This window comes from Heliangelus exortis, chromosome 16 (assembly GCF_036169615.1).
Source record: "Heliangelus exortis chromosome 16, bHelExo1.hap1, whole genome shotgun sequence".
NCBI classification, from domain to species: domain Eukaryota; kingdom Metazoa; phylum Chordata; class Aves; order Apodiformes; family Trochilidae; genus Heliangelus; species Heliangelus exortis.
This window is the reverse complement of record NC_092437.1, coordinates 10135210-10148835: the sequence shown is the minus strand read 5'-3', so window position 1 is coordinate 10148835 and position 13626 is coordinate 10135210. Positions and strand designations below refer to the sequence as shown.

General features: G+C 39.5%; 1 protein-coding gene and 1 long non-coding RNA gene across 12 annotated transcripts in view; one reads left to right on the top strand and one right to left on the bottom strand.

Annotated features, from left to right (window-relative positions):
- EYA2 (EYA transcriptional coactivator and phosphatase 2) overlaps positions 1–13626 on the top strand; it is an 82475-nt gene that overhangs the window by 27069 nt on the left and 41780 nt on the right. For 8 of the 11 annotated variants that reach the window (XM_071759412.1, XM_071759410.1, XM_071759411.1 and 5 more), the window contains exons 2-5: positions 8689–8807; positions 10629–10673; positions 11767–11815; positions 12404–12546. In XM_071759412.1, the coding sequence (XP_071615513.1) occupies positions 8699–8807; positions 10629–10673; positions 11767–11815; positions 12404–12546 (346 nt within the window). In that variant the 5' untranslated portion in view covers positions 8689–8698. The remainder of the gene's footprint in view (positions 1–8688; positions 8808–10628; positions 10674–11766; positions 11816–12403; positions 12547–13626) is intronic. The other 3 variants (XM_071759415.1, XM_071759409.1, XM_071759405.1) reach the window with 1 other exon arrangement.
- Positions 1–13626, bottom strand: part of LOC139803343 (uncharacterized) — a 134607-nt gene that overhangs the window by 90667 nt on the left and 30314 nt on the right. The window contains exons 9-12 of the long non-coding RNA XR_011728987.1: positions 11617–11835; positions 3316–3479; positions 2618–2736; positions 1599–1720 (exon numbers count right to left, since the gene is read on the bottom strand). This is a non-coding gene — a long non-coding RNA (uncharacterized lncRNA). The remainder of the gene's footprint in view (positions 1–1598; positions 1721–2617; positions 2737–3315; positions 3480–11616; positions 11836–13626) is intronic.

Sequence of the window (13626 nt, the reverse complement as noted above, 5' to 3'; positions counted from 1 at the left end):
CAGTCCTTTACAGGCTGAGAATGGAGGTGCTGACACAGACCTGTTATAAAGGGGCAGCCTTACCTTTCTCACTGGGTTGTTGGAGCCATTGCAGGACTCTGACAGGTTTAAGAAGTAAATCAAAAGGGTGAAGAAATTCTCATAGTCTGGGAATGGAGAGCTTTTAGACCAAAAATGAGTGAGGGAACATGCCCTGAAGGACAGCTCTCGTGCCTTGCCTCCTTCTTGGCTCTCATGTTCAGGATTGCCATTATTCATGAGCACAGATATTGGTCCTGCAATGGTGTAACATTTCACCTGAAGATTTCAGAGCACTTTCCAGCCCTAAAAAGAGCTTGATTGGCAGTATTTCCCAATTTTACAGAGGCCCTAATGTAGTCCTGAGAAACTTGCCTAATCTGTTAGTGAAGTGACGGAGGTTGGGAGCAAAACTAGAACTGCAGTTATCTCAGTTGTCTCCTTCAACAACTACACACTTCTCCTCAGCTGGTGCCAGACCCACCCTTGTGGCACCTTTGTACTGCACAAGTGTTGCTGTTTGTAGGGCCAGTTGCCAGCCCCTGGTATTCACATGCCAGTTTTTTTCATGCACAATTCATTTTTCTGTGGAAACTTCATGAATGATGCATTGCTACCCTTTGAATGAGGATTTACTCTATAGGATCTGCCTGGTATAAATGTTTATGGGTAACCATGCAGATTTAAATCCACAAAATGTGAAGCCATCCATCAGCAGGGAGACAGCTGCCATCAATCCCTGCAGCCAGCACTCCTCTCCCCAAGGTAAAGCTGTCCGGCATTAAACCTCCTGGAAAATGTTTCCCTTTAGCACTTGTTCCAGCTAATGGCCAACTTTTATTGCATGAAACCATCTTTGTTTCTCTTGGTGTTAAATTATCCAGCTCCTCCTTGCCTTCCCTTAACTTTGGAGTAGCAGAAGGAAAAATAAAGTTGCTACTAATGTTTAGCTCAAACTGGAACAAGTTAAAGGCTCCTGAGTGGGACAGATGGCTCAAAACAGGTTGTGTTTGTGGTGATAGAGAATGTTGCCCTATAACATAGATCTATGTTTAGTCAGCAGTCATAACTGCTCTCTGCTGCTGCAGGCCTGTCTGGTGATGGGTTTTGTGTGCTGTTTGCACAATGTTTTCTCTCCTGAGCCCTCTGCAACTTGTGATGACTTCTGTCTTGTACTGCTGCATTTGATATAACTTTATGGTAGTTATATTCTTGCTGCATTTGAATATTTAATGTTGTTTAATGTTGTTTATTGTCTCCATCTTGCTTTGATAGAGCTGAAGTAGTTTCATACTGCTTAATTTGGCTGGTGTAATTGCTTTATGTTATATTAAGAGAAATGTTTTTAAAAATAAGGTCCCAGCTCTGCAAACATGCACACCAACATTCACCCCTGAGAACAAATTTTCTGCTGATAAGACCAAAGTTTCATGTCCAAATGTAGATGCTGCTCCTTCCTTGCTGTGGCATGTATGAAGCAGAAAACCAAGGGGGGAACCAAGAAAAAAAGCCAACAAACCAACAACAAAAACAAACAAACAAAAAACCCAATGGAGAATAAACAACATAAAGGTACCCACCTCAGCCCCGTGGTGGCAAATGTGGATGTGACCCATTAGCAGGGACGTGAGGAAGTGTGCTCAGAGGAGGGCTGTGGGCAATGGAAACAATCTGTCATGGCCATCTTTCAAGAGGCAGCTTCCTGGATGGAAAAATTTGACTTTGTCAGAAACAAGTATGAAGGCTTCAACATTTCTCTCACTTAATGACCAGCATTGTTGAAAACATTCTTATATATTATTGCAGATTTGACAGAAGTTGCTATTCTGGCTGCGACCTATTCAGGTTTCCCTTTTGTTTTGCTTCTCCCTGTGAATTAGCCACATGCCAACTAAAAGTCCTGCAAAATACATATTTATCTCAGTGAAAAGGTATGTTAGAAAAGGTACGTTAGAAAGTTTTTTCCCCACTCTGTGTCAGAATTATGCTGCTTTTAGTGCAGTTAAATCTATAGTTTTTCTCCAACTGCATGTAGATAACTCCTGCAGTAGCAGCAGAGAAACTGCTTTGATGCTGCCTTGCAAGGAGCTGGGGAGCACGCTGCTGCCTGCATCCATCATCCATCCTTTCTGTGGTCCCATCCCACAAACCCCACAACTCAGCTGATTCTGAGTACTGCAGAACTTGTGGAAGGAGTTTTTTTATTTGTTTTCCTTGGTTTTTGTTGTTGTTGTTGTTGTTGTTGTTGTTTGGGTTTTTATTTTCTCTGTGGAGACTATTCTAGAATTGTGAATGACTTAGTTCCTTAGAGCTCCTTTTCCTATAAATTTCAAAGCTAGATTAAATCAGTGAGTTGAAATAAAGATAACAATTAGTCCACAAGACAAAACACAGTCTTGCACAGCCCTGTAACAGAAACCAGATGATTTCCACATCAATATCAAAGCTATCAGCTGGTTTTTTCCTCATTACAAATCTTGCTGTTTTTCTTAAATTGTATTTTAGTGAGTTTTTAGCCCTTGTGATTCTAAAGAACAAGGATAAAGAGCATAGCTCTTTGGCGTGACAAATAACTCTCATGAGCTGGACTGTAGAGTACCTGGTTTGTGAAGCCCAACCTTCAGAGGCAGTTGTTCAGTGTTTTGGAACATGATTCTGCAGTGGAACTGACAGAGTGGTTTTCTGCAGTCACATTCAGTCCTGCTGTGCTTGGGGGATCTGAACAGAAAGAGAAGTAATGGATTTTAAAGGTTTGTAAACATCAAAGAAAAGGTGGTAACTAAAAGAGATTATACATTTATGTTTGTGTGTATGCATATATTCATATGTATACACATGCAGCTGTATTTTTCAAATGGTAGTAGGCTAAAAGCCTACACTACACTACACTACACTACATAGTGTTTCCTTAGCAACTTAATCTGCATGGTACTTGAGTGTCCACAGTAAGACAGTTGAGTAATTTTGGGTTTTGGCAAATAAGATCTTATGCTAATGTTGTTCTGATTAGCAAACATGCTCAATAGACAAAAGCAGACACTCTGAAATATTAATCGTTCTAATTTTGACTTATTCTAAGTGAAAGGCTGGAGTTGAACGTAATTTTTTTAAAATCTAGTGACTCAAAGCAATTCTACATTGTGTTTCCTGGTTGGGCTGCCAGATTGCAAGTCTGGGACATGAGCCCCATCATTAGCTCACTTCAAATTTTCAATCTATCTTTCAGACTGTGCCTTCATACCAAACAGTGAAGGTAGCTGGGCTTGTTTTTTTTTATGTGCACTGAATCCCTTTTACCTTAGACCACTCAGCCAGAAAATGCTGATGCTTCTTCTGGTCTATCTTCCTCCAATCTCTTCCCGAGTTAATTGCAGGAAGTGCAGGGGGTCACAAGCCAGCCCGGCCCCCCTCTTTCTTCTCAGTATTGCTGTGTTTGGACGTGGGAATCAGGGAAAGAGCACCTGGAGAATAGAGTGGTGAATCCTTGCTATGAGTAGGAAGAAAATTTATTTTTATTAAGGCAATCCTGCCTTTTTAAATCAACAGATATGAGACAAAAAAGAAACAGTGTTGTTAGAAATAAAAAAAAAATCATTGAAAGGCAGTGTAGAGTAGCAGGTGATGAAGGCTGGTGAAGCAAGTCACTACTTTTGGAAATAGAGAACTTCCAGGGAAACAAGGCAAGAAATTATTTTTGCGAGTCCCAAATACTCAAAAAATCTTCAGGCAGGCTTTCCTGAAGTTGGCTCCAAAAATTAATGGGACAGGATTCTTCATCTGTTTTTTTACTGTCTGGTCTATGGGTTTAAACAAGGCAGAAAACTTCCAGTGAAAGTCAAAAACACTGTCTCACTTAAACAAAACATGGGGAAGAATTTTAAAGCTGTTATTTTTCTTATAATTGTTTAGAATTAATGCATTTTAAAAATAAAAAAAAAATCTGAAAATCTTAATGTAAACCCAAAACAATTTTCTTTCTGACGTGAAATTAATCATTTTAGATGATGTACATGGAATTAGTAGGGAAAATGCAGGGCTGTTTTTCTTTGTGAAAAGTTTTCCCTTTGACTACTAATTAGCAAACCTATCTGTGATCCAAGTCTTACTTGGGTGCTTGTGCTCTTCTTTGGTTTTGTGTTGGGGTTTTTCTGTTTGTTTAAACTGAAATAATGTACGAGTTTCTTTTATTTTGTTAGAGTGATAGTGGTTTTTTTTAACATAGCCCTATGGCCAGCTCTTCCAGTACTGGACTTCTTCCTGTTGGTTTGCTTAGCATGAGATATGATGTGCTGGAGAATGATGCAACTTTGTACATCCACCCCCAGAAGCTGTGCTACAAGCCATACATCTATGAGTCCTCTTACTTTTGTGTCTGGAACAGGCTGGGCAATGATAAATCCAGACAAGAACTGCTGCTTTTATTGTCCAGTTACATCAGGGAAAGGCAGGAATATAAACAGCCTGAGGCACACTTCCCTGCAGGTCACCTTGAAAGGATATCTTGTCATCGTGGCTGCACTGAGAGTTTTGTGCATGAGCATTTATGCCAGCTCAGGTTTAATTTTATGCCTGTTCAGGCCATTCCTGCATACATCTATCAGATGTACTTGTGAATGAGCTATAGGAGAGAAAATAGTGTTGTGGTTTTCACCTGCTGAAGCATTTTTGAATTCCTGAAATGGAAGGAACAAAGGATGTATTATAGATGGAGAGAAAATGTCCTAACAGTGAGGAAGAATGTACTGACAGAGGAAATGAAATTACTTTCCTCTGCTTTTGAAATGTGTGGATAGGAGCAGCCGAAATTTTCAGAATGGGAGATTCCCTATTATTATACCACATGGAAGGCAGATGCAAGATAATAGCATTTTCCCTGCTTATGAATGATTCCTTTTCTTTTCCAATAGTGGAGTAAAATGGGAGGATGGAGGGTGATGTAATTTTGCAGCCAGTTAGTCCCAATAAAGCTGGTTAGGCTGCCACGCTTCCCAAATATTTAAAGCAGTAGAACTCTTAATTCCCAATGAAAATTAATGAGACATAGCAGGTGCTTTTGAAAATTGTACCCATGTGAAAAAAAAATTGCAACAAATCTTGCCTTTCTTAGGATTGAAGGATTGAACATTTTAGGATTGGGGTTTTGTTTGAATCAGAGATTGAGAAAACCACCTTCACACTTTTTTTGCAGTTACCTTTCAGTAGCTCACTTCTGAAATGAAGTGGGGGATCAGATTGTTGCCTTTTTTATTTAGAGCACAGCTGGAGTCATAAAGTTACAGAATTCTGCTTATTAATCTGCTCCATTTTTTTTGAGAAGAATAAATGTAAAGGCAATTTATTAAGTAATTAAAAGCAGATAAAGACATGGAAGCAAGACAGAAATGTTACCCTTGCAATTTGGCTGTGTTCTCTCTTGCTACTCCTCCCCTTCCCAGCAAAGCTAAAAGCAGAGGATTTGGCTTTTACCACTCCTGCCTAGGGCTCTGTGTTGGCATATGCATATGTTTAGGAAGACCTAGTGGTTTAAGCTTGTATTTGGCCTCTAGCCAGATAAAAGTAAGAATTCTTGAGAAGATCATTGCGTGGAGTACTTGAAGGGAGAATAATTTCTAGATTTGCCTCTCCCCTCATGGACAAACTTGCCTTGCAGTTTCTTACTCCCTTAAAGTATTCTGTCTTTCCCACTGTAGACTCTGGCAGGTTTTTCTCAAGGGCAGGAGTTCTGTTTTTGATTTCCCACCTGCTTCATTCTGTGAGGCTTCAAACTCATCAATTCTTCCACTGATGGCAGATGCGGAGCTCATTCCCCTTATTTTTTCTGCAACCATGCCAGCTTTTTTCCCCCATACTGACTTTTACTCCTGGTATATCCTTTCTGAACTTCACCATCAACCTCCTGGTGCTTAAACAGCCTCCTGCAGACTGCTCTCATTATGGGGCAAATGCTTTTCTGTGCATACATTCCCTTTGAAATCTCTTCATCCCATGGCCATTGAGTTTACCTTGGTACTACTCACTACCTAAGTATCTTATTTACTAAAAATGCCCTGGAAGTGCTCTTTTGTAGGTTTGATCCACTTGATGCCTTTGTGCACTGAAGCCAGAACACTGTCTTCTCACCCCAGAAATGAGAGGAGTGAAATAGGCAGACTACCAGGACCAAGTCCACTGCCTCCATAGTGAAGATGGAAATACCTTTAGTGTGTTGTGGGGAGGATGTTAAAAGCAAGTTAGAGCAGCCTGGGAGATGCTTTAAATTATGCCTGAGCAGCTTTGGAAGGAGCCTCCTTCATCTCTTGCTGGTGCCTTCTGGCCTTTCAGCTGTGCTGAGCAGAACTGTGGTGTGGTTGCATCTGCCCACAATGCCACGGTGGTTTCCTGTTTCATCCTTTCAAAATGTTATCCATCAAGTTCTCATCACCGTCAGTATCCAGAGCACCTTGCTGACTCAGTCTGCACACTTGGTCCTGCTTTGGTATTGCATTTATGCCTATCTTTGAGTGTTTCACAGAAGAGTGATGGGACTGCTCAGTAGTTTGACCTTCAGCACGTTTGAATGTTTTGAGTTGGATTCTGGAATCACCGCCTTCAAAATATCATTGCAAAAGAAAATGGGGTTTTGTAGGTTACCACAACACCCCAATCAAAAATATGAAATGTTAAAATGTTTAATTTGTCACTCCTAGCCAAAAATACTTCAATTTTTCTTTTTTCCTTCCTGAACATTAGTAAAGAGAAACATTTCTGTTCTTGGCAGAGATTTAGTGGGCCAACTTGGAGGGCAAATTATTGGGGTTTGAGTAGGGGATTCTAATGAAAAAGCTCAGCACCAAATTCACGCAACGTTCTTCTTAATTATAGAAGCCAAAAGCTCTTCCAGATGTCTGTCAGCCCAACATGCTAGATGCTGCCATCACTGGTTTTAATAAAAGCTCATGTTCAGAGAACTTTATTACTGATTCACTGTACCTTACTTAGGCCAGAAAATGTTTTTGTACTAAAAAGCAAGCTAAGACCTGACATTTTCATCAGTTGCGCTCCAGCGTGTCATTTACTGCATTAAACACCACCCTGGTCCCATTATTTCTCTGAAGATTTTCTGTAGATTGTATTGTTAAAACTGGAATTTCAGAAACTCGTGTATTTCTTGCTTATACACTTCTTCACAAATGAACAAATTGGCAAACGGTGCGTGCAAAAGCCACTAACATCACAAACACGTACGTGACGTGCACAGCCAGACAGGCATTTCTCTGAAAAGTTACCTGTTTGTACGTGCAGCTAATACATACTCTAAAGAAAAAAGGAAGCTGAAAAAAAAAAACCTCAGGAAAAAGTAATAGAACAAATACAAGGAAGTGTTATGTGACTTTGTGAATACAAAAGCAAAGAGAAAAAAACCAACAGAAAAATCATCAGTCAGAGAGTAGCTAATGAAATCTCTGAACAATGATGTAATTAAAGTGCATTAATCATTATAAAAGATCATTTCCCTTTAAACATCTGCTCCCATTCACTTGGCAACAATCTGGGCAGTGTCATGAATGATGGGGTTTTGGATTGTGCTGAAGGGCATGTGTTATCTGAGAAACAATGTAGAACATCCCCAGATTGACAGGATCTGGGACAGCAGTGCTTTTCCTCAGTTCAGGTGTGGCATTAAGGAAACAAGGGGGGAAAATTTTGGATATTGCTTACAGTGGAAAGGAAAACCTGGTATAAAACTGAACCCTGCCTTCTAAGGGTTTTAGTTTGGTGCCACTTGATTTGAATGAAGTAATTCCTCTGGGAAAAGAGCCCCTGCCTAGCCTGTTGCTTTTAAGAGAACCTTAGGAGCCATAGTTGATTGTAGGAGAGACCTTGTTCTTCCCCACTGAGAAGTAATCACCACAGAAGCTTTCCTAACCCTTTCTCTGCAGCAGGTGGGCTGTACCAGTTAGGTTAAGCAAATCTAGTCCAAACCACTCTGATTTTGTGTTGTGCATGGGGTCTGAAATACTGATTTAGCCATTCTCTTTTCTGAGCTGCTTGTGTAATGCACAGTTTCTAAGCTTTTGTTAAGGTAGTAAGCTGTGTGTGCACAAAAACAATTGTTTTTCTTTGGATACTCAGCTCCTATATATTGTTAATTTGAAGTTTTTTGTTAAATCAGGTGAAGTTACTTGTGTTAAAGGGACTGCCCTTGTATCACTGCCACCTAATGGTCAGGACAATGTAGTTAGATGCCTGGTTTAGGTGTCTCCTGGAGAAGTGATCCTATCACTTGTGTGAACCTCATTATCTTGTAAGACTAGATAAAGCTGGTAACTGCCCTCAACCTCGATTTTAAGCCCTTTATAGTCTTTTCTGGAGCCTCACTGTACACAGGTGTGTACATTCTCACTCTGATGGCATAGAAGAGATAAGGAACTTTAGTTTTCCTATGTCAAAATCCAGGAGGAAGGGAAATCATTAATCAGATGGGTGTAATCTCCAAGGGATCAAGTACTTAATTTTAATTCAGCATTTCCCTTTGATGAAAACTTTAGTGGATGTTATTATGTAGAATTTATATGAAGCCTGGGTTTAGGTAATCAACTTTAATATTTATACTCTTAGGGAAAAAAATGAATCATTAGTGAGCATGCATAATTAATGAATAAATTATATTTTTCCTTTGTTTTCCTTCAGGTATAAGGAAATGCTAGATCTAGTGATACCACCCAGCCTGACTGTAAATAGAGAGTGCCCTGACAGACTGAAGCTTAACCTTTCCAACATTTATGCCACGGCTCCAGATGACATAGAAGGTAGGCTGCATCTTTTGCTTGCTGTTTACTGGCTTTAACATGATGTGTTTGTGTATATGTATATGTATATGTATATATGTATATGTATATGTAACCAATGGGAGATGACCCCATGTAAGGCCTCTGCTTCTGACAGTTCTGCAGCACAATGAGCAACTGAGATCTTTTAGTATTTTTTGGAGATACTCCACTTGTGGCTGAATCATTTAGTTCAGCACTGGTTTGAATGCAAATGGAACTGAAATGTTTCATGGATATAGATATATAGTGCTCCACTGGAATAATTACAGGTATAAAACATACTTTGTATAGAGCTGGTAGTTTTTGTTAGGACCCCACTAGAGCCCCAGTGATGGCATGAATGTGAGCCCTGTGCTTCAGTAGCAGTGCTGCTGCTGCTGTTGTGGGGAGTGTGGGGCTCCCAGGCCCAGCACCATATTGTGCAGCCAGAAAAGGTGTTGCCAAGGCAGCCCCAGTTTGGGTCACTCTGAGACTGTTGCTGTCATCTCCAAATGGTTAGCCCTGCTCACCTCTGGTCTGAAATTTCCCATTTAGCAGGTACCAAGGGCAAATTCTTTTAGTGGTTAAGACTGATGGAAATGTATCTGCTCTTCTTCTGCTCCTTCCCCCTCCATCATACTGTTCAAGTGAAGGAAACAGAGGAATGTTAAATCTGCTAAAAAAATTATTGGCAAGTGATGCAGCTGAACTAGTTCTTGCTAGTACAATCCCAGCTATTGTTTGCTGTGGTCAGGATCTGTCAGCCTTCCTGTTGGAGAGGAGTTAGCAAAAGGCACTGGATATTAGGTTTTAGTAGAATGTTTAACCCTTCACTTATAGGCTCTCAGAAGCCAAAGAGATGTTTTGCTTGCATGTTTGCAGAGGCATTAGTAATTGGGTGATTAAATCAGGCACACTGTGACTGCCTGTTTACAAAAGCAGTTGAAGGGATAACAGTCTGAAGGAAACAGCCTTTTAAATGTATGTGTTTGCAGAAAAGATCAGTTAGAAATGATTTTTAAATACATAATTTTGTAAACTTCTTAGTGCAGGAACTACATGGTATTATGCTATATAAGTAAAAGCCAACTCAGCACTTGTACTGTTGGACATCAATTTGCTAGGGACAGCTCGTGTTGGTATCTTTCTTACAGAAATATTATGATTATTTTGATCCCCTGTGCTACTAAGATTATTCCCTTTCCCTTAAAAATACTTCTTGTATAATATGAAGAACAGGAAAATACTTATGTGTTTATCAAGCCTCGGACTGCCAGAGCTTTTAATGCCATAAATGCACACAAATGTGTGCTCTATTTTAAGCATATAATTTTCTTTATAGCAATTCTAGTCACTATACTTATGTAGGTGTCCACATAGATGTCTGGCCTGATATTTTTATGGGTGCTTATCATGAGATGTGCAATTATATCAATATGATTTTTAAATGCACATTTTACTTGTATTTTTAAACTTTAGGGTAGAAACATGTAGATTTAACTGGCCTTTTTTTGCCAATGACAACAGTCTAATGCATATTCACAACCAGTAAATCCCCATTTGACATTCTTAGCTGGGATATTTATTACTTACTTCTTTGAAAAATACAAGATTTGAAGAGTTAATATTTTTCAAATAGAAAAGAAATTAAGCCTATGTTCAAGCTGCCAAATATAAAGGGCACTGTGAATTAAATTAATGAAAACTGAAAAAGTACATTTCTTCAATGCAGTTCTGTTTGGTAATGGCAAAGTGGCAGAAATTACATGGTTATTGTTTACACAATGTAAAAATCTAATTTTCTAAACTGTTTTGTTTCAGGTAAGTCAAATCAAATTTTTCATAGTGATTTTGAAGGTGATTCAGGTAAGCCCAGCTTTGGATTTAAAACCAATCCTTTTTTCTGTATCTGTATATCTTTGTAAATGAGTATGTCCATTTGTACAACACAATCCTTTGTCGATTTTAATTTTTTTTTTTTTTTTTTCTAAACTAAACCTCCCTGCCTGTTGCTTGGGAAACAGGTTAGTGTTACCCATAATTTATAGGTAGAGGAACTAAGGCAGTGTTGCTGGTGGGTTTTAATTTCTTAAGAGAGGCTGAATTTTTTGTGCCTAATGTTATATATGATTGTAAAGATGTCCCAGCATTTACAGTACTGTAATGACATCTCAGAGCTACACCCACAAACTGGGAAGCAAGATTTGGATGGCATTATGGAGGCAATGTGCATAGCACTCCTGCTGACATTTAGGTATGATGGTTTTGGTACAACTTGCAGGCAACTTGCAGATTTTTATTAAGGTTTTGTTTGCTAAATTTATCTCTGAATAAAGACTGGCATGGTTTTCTTCAGTAGTGTTGCAGTACACAGCTGTTTGCTACATCAGAGGGGATGCTGCACATATAACCTGTGATACATTTTCTAATGGTTTATTTTGATTTCTGGCAGGTTACTAAGGTATGTTGTAGTTAACTCAAAAATTCGAGAGTATAGAGATTGACAGTGCTGTATTTTTAATTTTTTAAAATGTATTTTAATGGACACTAGGGAAAGTGAGTCATAGTCTAGAAGAGTACCAGAAAAATCAAGAGAAAAAAGTGCAGTGAGAGAAAAAGTGCAGCTTAAATCATTTCAGTCATCATAGGAGTTGCATTTATAGCCCTTAGCATAAGAGTCCGAGCACTGAAGTCCGGGTATGTAATTGAACCAGTCCCATGAGAAGATGAAATTGGTAGTTCAATCAATCAGCATCACCCTTAAAAACTAAATCTGTAGTTGTTTTTAAGTGGAGAATAACTTTCTTACCTACTTCAGTTTGTGGAGATTCACTAAAAGCAAAGTCTTCCGATTCCTGAGTATTTTTTTTCTCAAACGAGCAGAGGCAAAAACAGTGGTATCAGCTTGCCCATAGAACAGAATTTGATGAAAATCTAAGACTTTAATTTTGTTTTCCAGGCAGCAGTAAAGCAGCACCGCAGTGTCCTCTCCATCTGTACTCCACGAAGTGAGTGCTCATGCCAAGTCCTGTAATTTAAAAACCCTGTTATGTTCAACAGCCATTTTGTGCAGACTTCTGTCACCTTAAAAAGCATTTGCCTTAAGCCTATCCACCTGTTCCCCTGCATGTCTCTAGCCCAATGAAATAACTGCTTCTTAATCTTGTTAGATAGGGAGTGAAAGGAGGTTTGGGGTACTGAGCACTTTCATACCCCTGGGAATCCAAACCTTATCAGCTTCAATATCGTTGTGTCCATGAGTACATTGAGAAGTCAGAGGTTTCCCATGACACCTGCTTGGCAAACTCAAAGTGAAACATGAAAAATCAATGTTGATTTAATTTGCTTTAACTTGTACCTACTTTGCACAGTCTTAAAGTCTTTGTCTCTTCTATTTACATAGCTTAATCTGAATAGCTTATATGAGGAGCTGTAGAGTGAAACAAACTTTTGCCCCAGCCTAGTCTGAATTCCCAGAATATTCGCCATACTTCAGATGTTATTTTATCAAAATGTCTAAAGTGTTCTAGATGTGCTCTAGAAGATCATGTAAAGTAACTATTGCCTTAGACCTTCTGTTTTCTTTTCCTGAATAGACATTATCCCCATATAGTGAGAGTCCCATCTTTCCCAACAATGGCAACGTATGGACAGACTCAGTACAGTGCAGGAATCCAGCAGGCTGCTGCCTACACTGCCTATCCTCCTCCAGGGCAGCCCTATGGCATACCCTCCTACAGTGAGTACTCTGACATCCTGTTACCATCTTCCTCTTTCTCCTGGAAAAATATGTTTGAAGTCTCAAGATTTAGAATGAAAGGTCATTTCTATATTGGCAGCATTCTCAGGCTTAGAGGAAATCTGACTTGATTAAAAATGTTATGATTACTTTGAACTGTCTATCAGTTCTTGATATGCCAAGTTATGATCTTACTAAGTAGGTAAGTTTGGAATCAGTCAGTAGCAGGATATGAGAAACTCAGGTTTTGTAGGATGTGCCACTTAGGAGTAGTAGCTAATGGGTGTTCCCATGACTTACTGCCAAGACAAAGTCTCTTGCAGTAAAGATGGTATTTAGGTAAACAACACTTTCCTTTCTTGATTCTCCCTGGAATTTCAAGGATGCAAGCTCCTTTTAGGAAAAATTTTTTATATATAAAGACACAGCAGGGTAAGGCGTGGGTGAAATGATGTTGGAAGCCTGTTCATGTATAAATGGACAGTTGTTAGTTGTAGGTACAGTAAACATTTCTCACCCCAGTCAGTTTTGTTCCCTCATTTCCTGTACAGCCTCACCAGCAGCTGCAGGGTGACTGCTTGGCAGAAGCAGCTGGGATGTTCAGGCAGGGTCCTGACTAAACCAGCACTCCTGACAGAGGAATGCCTGGTAAACCAAGTGTTAAGAGTGTCCTCAAGTTCTGCATGGAAATACCTAGGTCTTGAGGAAGGCAGGAAGTTCTTTACACTCCTTAAGACCAAAGAGGATGCTTTTTCTTAGGTACAGCTCTTGAACAGAAAGCTTTGGGCTCCTTACTCCAAGCTGTGAGCATTGAGACTTGCAGCCTTGTAGTTCTGTTTCTGCTCCTGTTTTCTCTTGTGCTCTTAACCACCTCTGTTTGCTTGGCAAATACAGTAACCCTTCCCAACATAAAGATTTCATACAGCCTTTGACAAGGGTTTTACTAAAGGGAAATTCAATGTAGTGGTCTGAAAGACCAGGGAAATGGGCTTGGCTGAGCAAAAGCTCTACCAAGATGATGAGAAGAATGTTTTGAGACCCCTTTCTGGAGCTACTTGTGTGTTTGCATCAGCTGGCTGA